Below are 16,617 nucleotides of genomic sequence, written 5' to 3'. Positions count from 1 at the left end.
GCAAATATACACATGACCTTCCACCAAGTATTTTCCATATTAATTTGTTTAATCCTTCTACCTTCTATTGTCATCACTGCTACTGCAGTTTGCAGATGAAGAGGCTGAGTCATACAGCAAAGTGACCCACACAGCTAGAACATAACATGACTGGGAGTTGAATTCACATCCTTTAGTTCAAACAGGAACTTAACATTCCTCTATCTTTCTTCTAAGTGTGGCCTTACACTGCACAAATAAACCATAACAGAAACATACAGAGGGGAAAAAAATCACAAGCCACTTACCACTCTCACAAGACATGTGGATTAATTCAGAAAATATATCTTGAGATAGTCTTAAATTGTGATCCAGTGGTTAATAATAAAGAAACAAATGTGTGTCCAAATCTCTCCCCCACAGAGGCCAGGGAAGACATAGCTAGATATAGGTAGGGAGCCAAAGAGTAGGAACTGGAATCCATAGAGTCAAGAATTTCTACCCAGACAACTAATGGTGTGGGAATGGATGAACTAAGACAAAAAAATAGACCTGGGAGGGGAGGGGTAGGTAGGTTAATGGATGGATGGATTGACAGATAAATAGATGATAGATAGATAGATAGACAGACAGACAATGGATAGATGATTGATGGATAGATAAAATAGATGAGTAAATAGATGGTAGATAGAAGACAGATAGATGATTGATGGATAAATTAGATTAATAGATGATAGATGGTGAGTAAATGATGCGTTATAGATGGATGGATGGATGGATGGATGGATGGATGGATGGATGGATGGATGGATGATAAGATAGATTCACAGACACATATACATACATACAGACAGACAGACAGACAGACAAGACAGATAGATAGATAGATATAGATATAGATATAGATGATAGATTGATGGATGGATAAAATAGAAGAGTAAATGATGGATGGTGGATAGATAGAAGACAGACAGATAATAGATGATTAAAGGATGGATAGATTAATGGGTGATAGTTGATAAATGATAGATGGAGATAGACAGACAGACAGAGAGACAGACAGATAGACTTACAACATATTTAAGGGATAAAACTGTAAAACAGTTGGTGATTGGCTGGAAGTGGTCTCCAGGGAGGAATATGAGGGCCGATGAGGGGCTAGTCTGGGTTTTTGACTGGGGTCCCTGGGAAGCCAGCGATTCTTGCATGGAAGTGCTTACGCAGGGAGAGGGGAGGGGAGGGCAATGCCTGTTGATACTAAAGTACTAAAGCAAAGCATGACTTGTAGTTACAATTGAGATGGAAATAGGATTGTACTGAGGAACTGGAGCCAGACAGTGAAAAGAACAAGTTGGGAAGTCTTTGAAGACGAGAGAGAGACTGGAGCTTCTGGATGCTTCAGGTGCATCTGGGATAAGCGTAGGGTGACTGGTGGGCCAAGTCCCGTATCCTCCCAGGGCTTAAACTGTGAAAGCCAATTGTGAATTACATAAATGTGAAAAAGCAAATTCTAAAAATACAAAATCAACTGCTAACACAAATGTGAAGATTTCCGAATACATTTTAGTTTTTCAGACAAAACAAATCCAGGTCACTGCCATTATTGTTCAATGTGTGAAGAGAATATAAAGGAGTCACTTTATACAAAATGCCTGTCGACAGTTTATACTTTTATTCAGTGAGATAATTTAGGGAAGGAAAATGAAAGAACACTAAGAAACTTTCCTCTTTGTCCTGGCTGATTTATCTAGCATCATATTGAGATCCTGAATTAAGTGTAAGTCTATGAAGGGTTGGGTAATTCAATGAGGAATCTTCTGCGTAATTATACCAATATGCCTTTTTTTTGTTTTTAGAGACAGCGGGGGTTTGAAGTCAGGGCCTCACATTTGCTAGGCAGGTGCTCTACCACTTGGGTCATATCTTCAACCCTGTGAAGGATTTCTTAAGGAAAATGTTCCTTGTGTATTTTGTGCTGAGGCCACTGTCTTTCATAAAAGGTCTTGTTGCTTCATGAACAAGAGCTCACTAGACCAAGCGTGACTGCATACTCAATGGAAAGTAAGGGGCACAAATCTCAAAGGGCATCATCCAGGAATGGGGAACCATCTTTCTTTCTGCCAGGAGCCATTTGGATATTTACCACTTCATCCTCAGGCCATAGAAAGGTATGAATATAGGTAGATGGCCACAGGAAATTGACAAGGAGCATACACTAAACATACATGTCTTTTCCATCATGGATCAAATGATTTCCCATATCATATAAGGCCTGGACATTCCCCATCCATAGCTATGGCTGGCTGCTGGTGTCTTGTGCTGGTGAAGATAGAAGTAGGCAGGTCATGGTCATTCAGGGAGCCTGGTTCGCGCACAAATGGTCCTATATCCTACTAGAAAGCCAGTTCTCATGTCATGGGAGTGCTTCTAGGACAGCTATTAAGACTTGCTAATTCAGCATCTACTCTTTGGGGTTTCAGACCCCAACTCTCAGCTTCTCTTTTTGCCTGGCTTCTGGAGACTGGGTATCTTTGTTCCTGGTTTTTACCTTCTAGCTTTCTTTCAGATAGTGACTTTTCATCTTTATCCTCAGGCTGTGCCAAAGAGAACCCCAAATATGAAGCCTCTATTCACCCCTTGAATTTTCAGCACCGTATGAAGTCCTAATTGTAGGCTACATGATCTGGAATGTGAGACTCTAAATTCTGCTTGTGCTTGGGATAGTTAATTTCTGGAAAAGCTAGCATCATTTTTGATAAGACCTCAAGATATACAAGGACCAGCCATATACACTGTTCATATAAAGGTTAAGTCCTTTTCTTTTTTTTTTTTTTTTTTTTTTTTAATTTAATTTTATTTGTGAACATACTGTACAGAGGAGTTACAGTTACATGGGCAGGATAATGTGTACATTTCTTACCAAGCATTGCAGCCTCCTCCTTTGTTTATCCTTCACATCCCTTCCCAGCCTCCCCCCTCCCCCCCTGATCCCAATCCTTCTCCTTCCTCCCTCCCCCCAGCCCCCCCCCCACCAACATTGTAAAGTTCGTTTTGGACATGACAACTTGTACTTCTCATTGTTGCAACAGGTCCACCTGTATCCTTAAACAACTGGTTTTTCCCCATCTCCTCCACAAGTTATACTGACATCAAATATAGTGAAAGCAAGGGTTATACTGTGGGGGAGGGACATACAAAGCAACAAAGAGATAATCTTATAAATGTGTTAGAAACACATGCATGAAAGAAAAAAACATTAAAATACACATCTAAGGGTTCATTTTCCTACTGAAACTAACATGCTGGGGACTGTATCTTAGAAAGTTGAAGCTTAATTCTTGCTGCTCTTTGTGACCTATTTTCTATCATGAAAAGATCAAAGAAAGTTCAAACAGAGCAAATTGAATAGGAAGTGTGTGTTCCTACCAAGAGCAAGGCATAATCCATATGAAATAATCACAAAAGAAAAACTAGGGCATATACATTCTCCCCAGGCAGAAAGTTGGAACTAAAACTGCTTCCAATTCATTACTACATTATAGACTTATAAAGTTGATTATCAATGCCAAGAGTTTAAACTAGTTTAAGTCAAATATGAATTGAAAATTGGCAGATGATATTAAACTGGAAATAAGAGCCATCATGTAACGAGACACTAACACACAACAGATTCTTTGCTGGGAATTTGGGATGGTGAGTATTTGTAAGATTGTACAAAAGCAAATAACTCCATTTTGTTGGTGAGCAGCCAGAAGTGGACTAACCCGGTAAATAAGACTAGTGCTACAGACAGCCAACAAGTTAATATAGTGCCTCTAAGATGTTCTTGAGAGTAGAGATGGGAAGGAGAAAATTGGGCAGAATGAAAGAAGGGGTGCTGACCAAGAAGTAGTGTACTCATAACCTGACTCATGGAATTTGTGACTCCTTGGCACAGCTACTTAATAATAACAATAAATTCTTTAAAAGGATGTTCTTTTGAGAATTCATCCCCTCACAGAGGATACCAAATTTGATATTGAATTTATTTCCAGCATTGCAGTGGTGGCTCATGCCTGTATTCTTAGCTACTTGGGAGGCTTAAATACAAGAATCATAGCTCAAAGCCAAATTAAGCAGAAAAATCCTCAAGACTCTTAACCTCTAATTAATGACCAAAAAAAAAAAAAATCCAGAACTAGAGATGTGGCTTCAGTGGTAGAGTGTTAGAGAAAAAAAATTTAAGTCCTATTGCAGTCAGAAAGAAAGAAATGAAATTAAAAAAAAACTAGAAAGATCCTAGTTTCTTTTGGTAGAGACATTTTTCAGTCATTATTCTGTATTCTATAAAACACATAGATCATGAAATAACAAGGCCTGTGAATGAAATGATCTCACACACAATGAAAATGAATCCTTATAACCAGTGTTAGGTCCTAACACGGATTATTCTTGGTATCCACAAGAAGGGATTACACCTCTCTTCTGCTGCCGTAACCGGAGAGACTCATGATGGGTGGAAGATGACCTTAGAAATATGCTCCAGAAGAAGAAAGAGAGAGACACAGACTTCTTCTTCAGAGTCACTAGCCCGGCACTCAGAAAACTAAGACAGCACCCCAAATGCCCAGGGCTTTGTCTGTGGTACTCCTTGATGTGAGTGCTTTAGGAGATTGAAGACAGTCTTTGAGACATTTTCTTCTAACTAGTCTCATTTTCTTCAGTCTTTCCCACTGAGATTTTTCTATTAATATTTGCATACCAAAACTGCTCCCATTGGATAATATTGGGGCATGTAAGCACTGATTTCATAATAAGTTAGCATATCTAAATATGACCAATATTTGTTGGCCAGATTTGTGTATGTTGTTAGAAACCTAGATGAAGGAATCAAAGTGCTTGAAGCAGGGTAGGCACAGAGGAAGGGCTGTATGAAAGGCAGATTGCCTTTCTGTATTAGTATGGAGGGACTGAAATGAAAGAAGACAAAGGGCACAGAGGATGGAAAGGAGGAACTGGCAAAAGCCAAGCAATCCACCAGAAAGGGAGAAACAAATGAGAGTCAACACTTTTAGAAAACTTGCCTTCAAAATGAGTAGAAAACAGCGTGTGTGCGCGCACATGCACACCCACCCACCCACCTACCCACAACACTGCTAGATTTTAAACGTGTAGAAGGTATAAGGGTAGACAGATCAATGGAAATGAGAGTTCAGAATTAAAAGCTCACAGTTACGGTAAATCAATTTTTTGCTAAGCTTCCAAGACAATCCAGTGGAAATAATTGGCACTTGGATAAATAGTATTGATGTAAATGGATACAGATTGGAACCGTCTTATACAATATAAAATAATTTGTAAAATGGATCTTAGGTCCAAATGAGAAAGCTAAAATTGTAAAACTATAGGCATATATCATGATTTGGGTCAGGATATGTTTTCTTAGATATAAAACTAACAGCACAAGTAACAAAAGACAAACCAATTGGATTCCATAAAAATTTTGAAGTTTTATCAAATCGTTTAAATAGGGATACAGGTGGACCCACTGCAACAATGAGATGTACAAGTCGTTATGTGGAAAAATGAACTTTACAACTTTGGTGCGGGGGGGGGGGGTGGGGAGGATTGAGTGGGGGGGGCATTGGGTGGGGGGCGGGGAGAGGATGGGAAGGGATGGGAAGGGGAAACAAAGGAGGAGGCTACAAAGCTTGATAAGAAATGTACTCATTATCTTGCCCATGTAATTGTAACCCCTCTGTACAGTATTTTCACAATAAAAAAAATTTAAAAAAAAGCTCAGGGACAGCTCCCAGATCCAGAACCAGTATGAAATTAATTAAATAAAAGCATTTTGAAGTTTTATGCTTAGAAGGACATGAACAAGTAAGGAAAACTTGGAATTGGAGGTGTAGCTCAAGTGATAAAGCACCAGCATAGCAAGCGTTGGGCCCTGAGTTCAAACCAAAATATGAATTCTAAAAAGAAAGTAAAAAAGCAAGTTAGAAAACATGCTGAAGCCTCTTGGTACAATTTATATACACTAATAAAAATACATTTCGAAAGAATCGGAGAAAATATTTGCAAATTATGTATCTGATAAAGAACTTGTGTCTAAAATACATAAAGAACATTTACAACTCAACAATAATATGCCAGTCCTATTTTAAAATGTATGATGGATTAGAATAGATACTTCTCCAACTAAAATATAAAATGGCTATTAAACTCATAAGAAGCTACTCAACACTGTTAATGACTAAACAATGCAAATCAAACCCCAAATAGAATATTATTTCACTCTTATTAGGAGCACAAAATGTTTTAAAGGGACAATAACACATGTTGCTAAGGATATAGAGAAAGTAGAACCTTTATAAACATGTTCAGGATTCTAAAATAGGGCAGCCACTTTGGAAAATTGTTTGGCAATTCTCAACATGATAGGTCTCAAGTTATTGTAATTCTACCCCTAGGTATATACCAAGACAAATGAAAGCACAAACAAATACAGATGTTTATATGAAAGCATTATTCATAATTACCAAAAGTCCAAGCAAGCCAACATTCACCAGTTAATGAGGAGTAAACAGAACAAGTTATATCAATGAGATAAAGGACTGAATTACTGATACACGTGCTAATGGGTAGATCTTGACAACAGCAGGCTGAGGGGAAGAAGTCAATAGATAAAAGATGTGCTTTATCAAATACTTATATATTTGAAATTTCCAGGTCAGCCAAATCTATATTCAGAAAAGTTCTTAGGACTAGGGAAAGGAGAAAATGTTGCTAACAGGAATGAATTTCTTTTGGGGTTAATGAAAGTATACTGGAATTGGTAGAAATAGTTGTACAACACTCTGAACATATAGAAACTACTTTTTAAAAATTTCTTAAAAAACACTCTAGACACTCTGATAGGCATGGCACACTTACAATTCATTTGCCTCATTTCTTTTCAGAGCCAGTACATCAACAAACTCACAGCTAACTGAGGCCAGTTATACCAGAGGCCAGTACACAAGAGCTGGGATTATGAGGACGGAACCATCTGAAAACATGAAAATGACAGGACATGAGAAAGGAGAAAAGAAGTAAGAGCTGGCACAATCTTCAGAAGATTTCTAGAAAATGAGGCTGCAAAGAGCCCAAGAACTTAGAGTACAGCAGATATCCAGCACATTTACAAATACATATGAAATATAAAATAAATGAATGAACATTTCCCATACGTTGCAATTTTGCTGAGTCTTAGCTCATGGTTCTTTCTGACCTGACAGTTACATAAGCCAAAATTCAACATGCACTCAACACACGTCTAAGAAGAGATATTGAATGAGGACCAAACCAATGAGCAGCTCTGAAAACAGAGGGTTTTTGTTTCTCCCTGAATTTATGCACTAACAATGTTAAGTTTATAAAAGAGGAGCTCATATATTTGAATAGAACTAAACCAAAGTAAAGATGTAAAAGAAAAACCCAGAAGAATATACTCAATCACAGAAAGAGAAGCTGAGGTGGATGGTGCCTGTCTGTGATCCCAGAACTCAGGACCCAAGACAGGAAGATCTTGAGTTTGAGGCCAGCCTGAGCTACATAGAAAGACCCCTTGACACACCACAGCAGATCTATTCCCTGAGATATTGTTCCAGTGTGAAAACAATGTAGAGCCATGAATATATACCAAGCAGTGTTGGAAAGAAAAGAAGATCTGAAAGGCATGGCAGCCTTAAAGGATGCTTATCTGGCATAGGGACATAGAGCAATACGTGTAGTAGTACAAGTTGGGAGGTAAATTTTGCAACAGAGCTGGGCATTGGTGGCTCACACCTGTAATCCTAGCTACTCCGGAGGCTGAGATCTGAGGATCAGGGTTCAAAGCCAAGCCTGGGCAGGAAAATCCATGAGACATTTTTTTGGGGGGGAAGGGGCCAGGAAAAGCATATTTATTGACCAAAATGCCAGAAAAAGTAAATTGACAAAGAAATGGCTATTTCAGAAGAGACAATGGACTCAAATTTTAAAGTCAGATTGTTTTACAGATAGAATATCTCTCAACAGTATTAAATGTGTGATTTGAACTCATTTCACAACTCAACTCTGCTTGCCCTAAAAATTAGACAAACTTTACTTTTAAAGGGTGGTTTGTAGATGCTTATCTCCAATTAACCACCAGAAAACCAGAAGTGGCGCTGTGGCTTAAGTGGTAGAGTGCTCACCTTGAGCTGAAGAGCTGAGGGACAGTGCCCAGGCCCAGAGTTCAAGCCCCATGACCGACTTAAAAAAAAAAGAAGAAAAGAAAGAAAAAAATTTCAATAGAATTTAGAAGGCCAGCAGATCTCATATGAGTTCTTACAGTGAATTTCATATTCTGAGACTAAGGAGAAGAATGAGCTCTATTGGGGCAAGAGTTAGCTTTCTATTAATAAATATGGCAGAAGTAATGACCTGGTGTGGATTTTGTTGCTTTTCTGAATTCACGAGCCTGCTGTATAGCATAACAAATAGAAGATGATAGGACAGGACATTAGCAGTGAAAAATGGTCCAAAAAGGAAATGAAGAAAAGAAGCTTTTGCAATCCAATGCTGACCCAAAACACCTATCAAAAAAAGTACCCATATCCTCTCAAATTTGAAAAGAAAGTAAAATATGTATTGCTTTCAGCTGTCATCATAGTCACTCCGAATGATCATAAACAAACGTTTCAAGGGAATGGAAAGGAAGAAAACACAGGTTCAGAAAAATGGAAGTGGTCTCATATAATCAAAAGATGTTCATAATAGAGACTATTTTGCTTCTCGCTGAGAAATCTGAGCAACAGAACAAAATGCCTGGAACATTATACCCTTCTTTAAGTGTTGTCTGAATGAAAAAGCATTAGTTTACAAAGTGGTAACTGCAACAAATACTAATATTGCCTTTGGAGAAATGTTTCAATAGATAACTAAAAAGTCATGGATCTGACTTCTTGTAAGACATTAACTGTACCAAATTAGATCATTAAAGAACACCCTGTTTTATTTATTTATTTATTTATTTAATTTGGGGGGGGTCTGGTCATGGGGCCTGAACTCTGGGCCTGGGCTTTGTCCCTTAGCTCTTCACCTCAAGGCTAGCGCTCTACCACTTGAGCCACAGCGCCACTTCCGGCTTTTTTCTTTTTGCTTATGTAGTGCTGAGGAATCGAACTCAGGGCCTCATGCATGCAAGGCAAGCACTCTACCAGTGAGCCACCTTCCCAGCCCAGAACACCCTATTTTAATGGAAGAAACATGTAGTTTTAAAAACTTCACATGTGTATTACTATATTTTTTCCAAACAGATAAAATAAAAATGAAAGCATTGTACTAGCTGTTATGGTAGAGGTATCAAACAATATACTAATATAGCACTGGTAACTTTTCTTGAGTACTTAATACAAGGAAGAAAATAGAATTAATTTCAAGAAATCTTAATTAAATCAAAGTATCCTAAGGGGATACTTTTGAGATTTAATAAAATTGTGAGTACCTAACAGTTACCTGTGACAAAGAAATCAGGCACAAAATAACCTATTTTCCGAGTCATTTGAAAGGTACCTCATTTTCTTAAGACTATAACATGTGCATTTAAATTACAGCCCTGTGTTCTCCAACTAAGTCTTCGGTAAACACATGGTTGATAATATTCAGGCTCTTAGATTCCAACACCAATATGACAGTGTTTAAATAAATCAGGTAGTCTTAGAGGATTCAAAAGAAACTTAAAGCAAAATAACAATATATGTATTTCTGAACAAAAAAGAAGAGGAAATAACATGAAAATTAATGCTGTTTCCTTGTATGCATTTAACTCTGTAATTGATTATACAAAGGAACACAGCTCTTTTAAGTCAGGAAACCATTCAAGAAAGCTAATTCAGTCATTACCATGTAAGTTACCTAGGGAATATAAGACTAATTACTAAAGCTCAGACATCTTGGAATGGTTTAATAAAGACTGCTTACCAGAAGTTTCCAGAGCTTTACTAATGAGCTTTAAAAGGGGAAGTTGAAGAAGTGGGGAAGAGAAGGAGCGAGAGACATTCCTGATCACGTTTAGTGTTTCAACTATTGGACCAGGACAGCTCAAGCAAATAATGAGGCATTGGGTCCAAAACACAAAAGGGATGGATGTGAAGAACAGTCATTTCTTAGACTAAAATGCAGGTAAATTCTCCACAAAGCATTCTGGGTTTTGGCTTGTGGTTGGGAGACATCGTTTCTAATAGGATAATCAATATTATTTTTATTTTTATTATTCTTTTACTTATTTTTGGTGCAAGAACTGGGACTTGAACTCATGACCTGCATGCTTGCTTGAGTTTATTTTTTTTCTCGATGTTGGCACTCTACCAGTTGAACCACACCTCCACATCTGGCTTTATGCTGGTAAATTGAAGATAAGATCTTGTCTCATGGATTTTTCTGCCTGAGCTGACTTCAGTCTATTACCTTCAGAAACCAGCTTCCTTAGTAGCTGGAATTACAGAAATGAGCCACTGTGCCCAGTCAAGGGAAAGTTTTAATAGCAGATAAATACACACTTTGTTGACTTTGGCAGCCTTTAGTGGTAAAAAAAAAATTATATACATGGGGACAAGACACTTCTATACTTCCTTTCAGCAGTATTGGGGTTTGATTCGGGACCTCGAGCTCATTCAGCTTAACTTGTTTGGCTGTTACTCTACTACTCTAGCCACACCTCCATCCTTTTTGTTGGTTATTTTGGAGACAGTCTTACAAATTTTCTGCCTAAGTTGGTTCTGAATCATGAACCTTTGGATCTGAGCTTCCTGAGCAGCCATGAGCAGGGGCCACCAGTGCCCAACAAACCATCTAGCTTTTAGATTTTTTTTTTTGCCATTCCTGGGGCTTGAACTCAGGGCCTGGGCTCTGTCCCTGAGCTTCTGCCCCCCCTCCCATGCAAGGCTAGCACTCTACCACTTGCACCACAGTGTCACTTCTGGTCTTTTTCAGTTTATGTGGTACTGAGTAATTGAACCCATGGCTTCATGCATGTTAGGCAAGTACTCTGCCACTAAGCCACATTCCCAGCTCTAGTTTTGGGTCTTTTGACCACGGGTTCCACATATTTTTCAGATAGTTCCTAGACTTCTACTGTAGGAAGTTTCAACATCTGAGCTGGAGATGAATTTACTATATAGTCAGTTGGTTATAGTTTTCAGAACACGAGTTTTGTAATGTCTTCTGAAAGGATATTATTGCCTTTTTAAAGCTCACATTTTACTCCCCTATTTGACATAAAGTGCTATAAATAAATAAAATGGAAACTATTCAGCTACTTGACATCTACAATAATAGGGAATGTTTCTATATTACCAGCTTTATTAATAGGCAAATGTCCCCAGATTTGGCTAGCTACACTAGTAAAAAATTAGGAAGGAGAATGATTTATTCTAATTTGCACAGACTTCTGTGGGGGACTTACATAATTTACCTTATAAATATTTCTACAAAGTAAACATTATAATATAATACATATTCAAGTAAAGAAATAAATGACATGAGGACTCTTCCCTCAAAAGACAACAAACAATAAATAGCAGAGCCCTGGGTGTTTATTTAAATTGTTCCTGAAGGGCTGGTTAGGCCACTGGGAAGTTGTCATGGTTATTGATGTATTTTTTATCCTGAGATGGTTCTGTGATAAAACATATCATCCATCTATGTAGCTTCTATCATGATCTACGGCAGGATGCTCATACAGCCTTTGATTAAAAGAGATGGATGATTTTTTTTTTAAGAAAGAGGAAACAAAAAACAAACTTGAAAGAGAAAATATTGTTTAATTGAGTCTAATTTTGTATGAGAAAACCTGTGGAGAAAATTGAAGGCCTGGAATATTATCTTCTTCCAGATAGGATTTACTTTGGTGTCTGTTACTTATCTTGGCTAAAGGCAGATCTCCTAAATCCAACTGAGGTTGGAAATAATTCAAATGCAGTCTTCAGTCCTTTTGAGAACTGGTCTCTTCTAGGGATCGCTGGAAGCTCAGCTCGGTTCCTCTGCCTCTCAGACATTTTATATTCAGCGAATATCTGGTGAGAAAAGGCAGCCCCAAAGGATGGGCTCACATCTCTTGACTTCTTTCTCCCTGTAGAGCTTAGTCCTGTAAGCCTCCCAGCCCTGGCAGTTTGCCAATACCTTTAAATCACTGTACAGTCTATTTTGTTTTGTTGATAATTCCTTCACGAGACTTGGTCTCAATCAACTTAACAACCAGCAGTAGACACTCCAGCACCCTGCCTTGACTGTTGCTGTCACTTCTCAACTCTCTAGGTCATTATCTTGAAGTGGCCCTCTCTAGGTCAGTACCCCAGTGTCTACCTCTTCCTTTTTTTTTTTTTAAACATATTCTGCACATGCAAAAAGCTTTCAGAATCTTTCTTGCTACCTGTTGGATTGCAATTGTCTACATAACTCTCTATCAGATCTCTCTGCCATGAGGATCTCTGAGATCTAGTCTCCAACAGGATTGGGTAGCCTAAAGTATCCTTGAGATGAAACCATTCAACAAGGATCCCTCTCATAACCTCTTATCCCAGAATCCATCTGAGGAAGATGCTTAGCCACAGCTTGCAAAATGTCAGGACACCTGTATTTCCACCCATCCACTTCCAGCTTTGACCCAGTCACAAAACCATTCTTTCACTCCATAAGCTGACCAGAACCTCTCTCATACAATTAGAGGCAGTTAACACCAGTCACTGATGGAAGGAAGGCTAGGCGGAGCCATGAAACCATGCCAACAAGAACAGCCTTTCCTCAGAAAAAGAATAAAAAAAAACCCACAAAAACTAAAAACAAAAACAAAAAAACAGAGAGGAAGCATTCCCATTAATAATGCTTTAAATATAATACCTAAAGTAAGCTTTGAAATTATGAACAAGTAAAGTCATGTCTCTGGATTGTCATGTAATAAAATAACTTAGCACAAGTCGAAGCCTAGTGGAATAAACAAGGGAAAATCAGAATGCAGATGACAAAACAAAATCTAGAATCATCTAGACCAGGCATACATATACAATGACCCAGTTTTTTGAGAGGTGGAAGTATTGGGGGGTACATATGCACCCAAGCTGCCTACTGCTTTAATTAAAGTGATTTCTGTCTGACTGGGCTCCAGATTCTCCAAGCATAGTCAATGGCTCTTTAATGGCTAACCAACAAGCTAATGTCATCTGATGTTTCTTCTTTACATTATGCTCTTCACTATCACTCTGCTATGAAATTAGTGATGAAACTGTATAGAACTGTGTAAGAAGCTGAATTACTTTTTGTTCTCAAGTGATAACGTTTAAGGATAAATATCATCCTACATGCTCCAAGAGTTCTGGAATGCTCTCACATCTTTTTTATTTACAAAATAAAATATATAGACATGTTACAAAGATGTTACATAATCTTAGATATAATGAAACACATTAATTTGTTTGGTGGGCTTAAGATTTGGGAATTGATCACAGTAGCAGAATTTTAAGCAATGGAGATAGAGTACCAAGCATCTCACATGAGGGACTTTTTTTTTTTTTAACATTCTGATTATTTTCCTAACAAAAAAAGCAAAATATTTTTCATTCACATCACTTACGAGAAATCCTCTTACCTGAAGTTCTCATATTCTTCTGCTTGCCTTCTCCATGGACAGTTCTGTATATTTGTGATCATCTGAAGGTAATCACCCTCTGAGTACCTAAAAAGAGAAATGCAAATGTAAGAACATTTCACTTCATTAAAAACTAGAATGTGAAGATCTCACATGGTGATTTCTTAGAGTACATTTCCATAATTTAGCCTTCTACATCATTTCTGAGATCAACACCTAGGAACACACAACTTGCATGATGCTGGTTTTGGAATATGTGAATCACCTATCTCATAAACCAAATCCAGTGTTACAAACTGTGACAGCACACCACCTTGGGTATATACCTTATCATCATTGTATGCTATCTTTAACTCATTGACAAATAAGTAACACATCATACATACATAGTTAATTGATTTTTCAGAATGTAAGGTAGTAGATTTGCCTTGGGATTTATAGATAAAATTTTCTCCCAAATAACCTCCTTGAATTTTACCTTTGAAAAGTACATTTTAAACCAAGATTGGGATGAGAGAGTTGTGTATCAGCATGAAAACCTATAGAAGCATGGACAGCACAGAAGTCCTCACAGACCTCCCTCTTGCTGAAATTCCACCATCAAGTATGAATTCCTAAAGCAAAGAATACTGTTTCATCTTTTAAGGGTGTTCATTTGAAATGCAAATATGCCTTTGAATGAGAAAACTCTTAAATTACCTTTCAATTAATTTCCTCCAACTGCCAACTATCAGAGATCAAGGCTGGCCAACACTGAGATGGAGTATATGTTGCTGAAGAGGATGGGGGAGGGAATGGGGAGTAAATGGCTTTGTCTGGGAAAATTACATCCACATCAGTAAAATGAAAGTTCTGCAAAGTTTATCTCTAAAAGAAAGGATTTCGTATAGTTGGGGTATGAAGTCAACCAAGTGAATCCTTTGTTCCAGAAATTTATCTTCCTCTTGGGCTTCTCTCCCTTATAACTACCAACATGAATCAAAAGTGTTTTCCCTTGATTCCTACTGGTCCAGCCGAGAAAATCTGAAAATCTCAAAGGACTGTTAAATACTCAAAAAGAAGCAAAGCCAAGAGTTAGCATGGGAGGGATTAAAAATAGTTCTACACATAAAGGCTTCCAGCCCTAACAGATTTAGATCACTGCACAGCATCCAGTACTTGTCCTAGTACACGAAGTATCTTGAGGCACCGAGGTTTGACCCCTCAATCTGGTCCAAATGTGATACTTCCTAGTTGAAGTGAGTATTGTCTGTCTCTGCATGGTGGAAGATACCCAAAGATCCTTTGGAAATCACCATTAAACTCACATACAAAAATCTACCCAAAGCTTTCTCAATATATTCTCTTTAACAGACACACAGTACCATGAATTCTCTTCTGTCTGTAGAAACCTTATCTATGCCCAAAGTATGATTTTAAATCCTTTCATAATATTGGCAAGACAAAAATCAAAGCATTGTATGTATAAAGGTCCAAAACTAAGTAACAAAATAAATGTTCTGTCTCCCTCTCTCCCTTCCTCTTGCTTTTTCTCTGTTGCTATCTTGCAAGCAATAGGGCTTGAACAAGGTTTTTTACCTTACCTTTGATGTAAGAGCATTTAAGCCATGTCTCCACTCCTTATTATTTATTTTACTTATTTTATTGCTTTAATTATTATTCAGATAGAGTTTGGGATTTTTTTCCAGAAGGTCTTGTATTGGGACCCTTCTATGTATGTCTCCCTTCTAGCTAGCACTGTTTTTACATTCAACTTGTTCACTGAAATGTTGTCTTGTTAGCTTTATTCCTGGTTATATAACAAAATTTGATCCTCTCAGTCTCTCCTCCCAGATTACAGGCATGAGCCCCACTACACCTGGCTAATCATTTTCTCACTAATCTCAACTAAAGTAAAAGTGCAATGAGAGTGGGCCCAAATACAAATAGATTTTCTAATTAAACCAATGAGAATTGCAAATATATTTTGAATTGAGATAAAATGTAACAGGAAAAGTAAGGTACATAGAAAGTTGCCATCCTACCATGAAATTAAATGTTCCAGTTAAAATGTTTTATTTAAATGGTACACATTTGTTAAAAAAAAAGAAATTAAATTTCTCATGATGTATGGCGAGAAGTAGTGAACTTGAAGACTTAAGTATTTATTGCTAAATCCACTGAAAATTTAAAGCAAAAGGACAAAGCAGAATGGAAAATAAACAAAGAATCAGAGAGCAATGAGACTAACACCTCAAATGGCTTAACATATGTTTAAGAAAAAGGAGTCAAAGAAATATGAAGAAATATGATGGAATTTTTTCTTCCAAATTTAATGAAATCTATAAATCCAGAGGTCTGAAAAGCCCAGCAAAACCAAAGGACAAGAGATACAAACACAAACCACAGGAGATGTGAGAATAAAGGTCATTAAATCAGTCATCAGAGGAAGATATTAGAAGTAATTAGAGCAGAAACACATTATATATATTACAAACAATTATTTGTACATTATATACAAAGAGACAATGATAAGTGTGACAGCATACTTCTCATCCAAAACAATGGAAGCTGGAAGGCAGTGGAATCACATGAACACACAGAATGGGATTTATCAAAAACTGTCATTCCAGAATTCTCTGCACCAAAAAAAAAAAAATGTCAAAAAGTGAAGGTACAATAGGAATTTGTCAGACATATGAAAGCTGAGAGGATTCACAACCCATAGACCTATAGCATAACCAAGGTTAAAGGAAGGCCTTAGACCAAACTAAATGCTCTTGAGTCTATTAGTTTTTACTTTGGCTCACTTTAAAAGCAGAGTTTGTACTAGTTTGAAATCATTCTAACCTGTGTATCATGTTTAGTCCGGATCATTAAAATTGTCATCCATTGCCAATTAGAGTAGAAGTACAATGAAAAATATTTTGACAGTGATACACATCTTCCAACGAATGGTAGCTGGCTCCAATTTAATTCAATATTGAAAGATGTCAGTCATAATAAATCTGAATTTAATGGTAAAGCAG

General features: G+C 37.4%; 1 protein-coding gene across 2 annotated transcripts in view; it reads right to left on the bottom strand.

The window, feature by feature from the left end:
- Window positions 1-16,617, bottom strand: part of St8sia6 (ST8 alpha-N-acetyl-neuraminide alpha-2,8-sialyltransferase 6) — a 112,888-nt gene that overhangs the window by 23,517 nt on the left and 72,754 nt on the right. For both annotated transcript variants that reach the window (XM_042686088.1, XM_042686087.1), the window contains exon 4: window positions 13,610-13,696. In XM_042686088.1, coding sequence (XP_042542022.1) covers window positions 13,610-13,696 — 87 coding nt within the window. The remainder of the gene's footprint in view (window positions 1-13,609; window positions 13,697-16,617) is intronic.

Source organism: Dipodomys spectabilis, unplaced genomic scaffold (assembly GCF_019054845.1).
Source record: "Dipodomys spectabilis isolate Male_0828 unplaced genomic scaffold, ASM1905484v1 ptg000096l, whole genome shotgun sequence".
In the NCBI taxonomy this organism is placed as follows: Eukaryota; Metazoa; Chordata; class Mammalia; order Rodentia; family Heteromyidae; genus Dipodomys; species Dipodomys spectabilis.
Note: the sequence above shows the minus strand (reverse complement) of the source record. Positions and strands in the feature narration are given on the sequence as shown.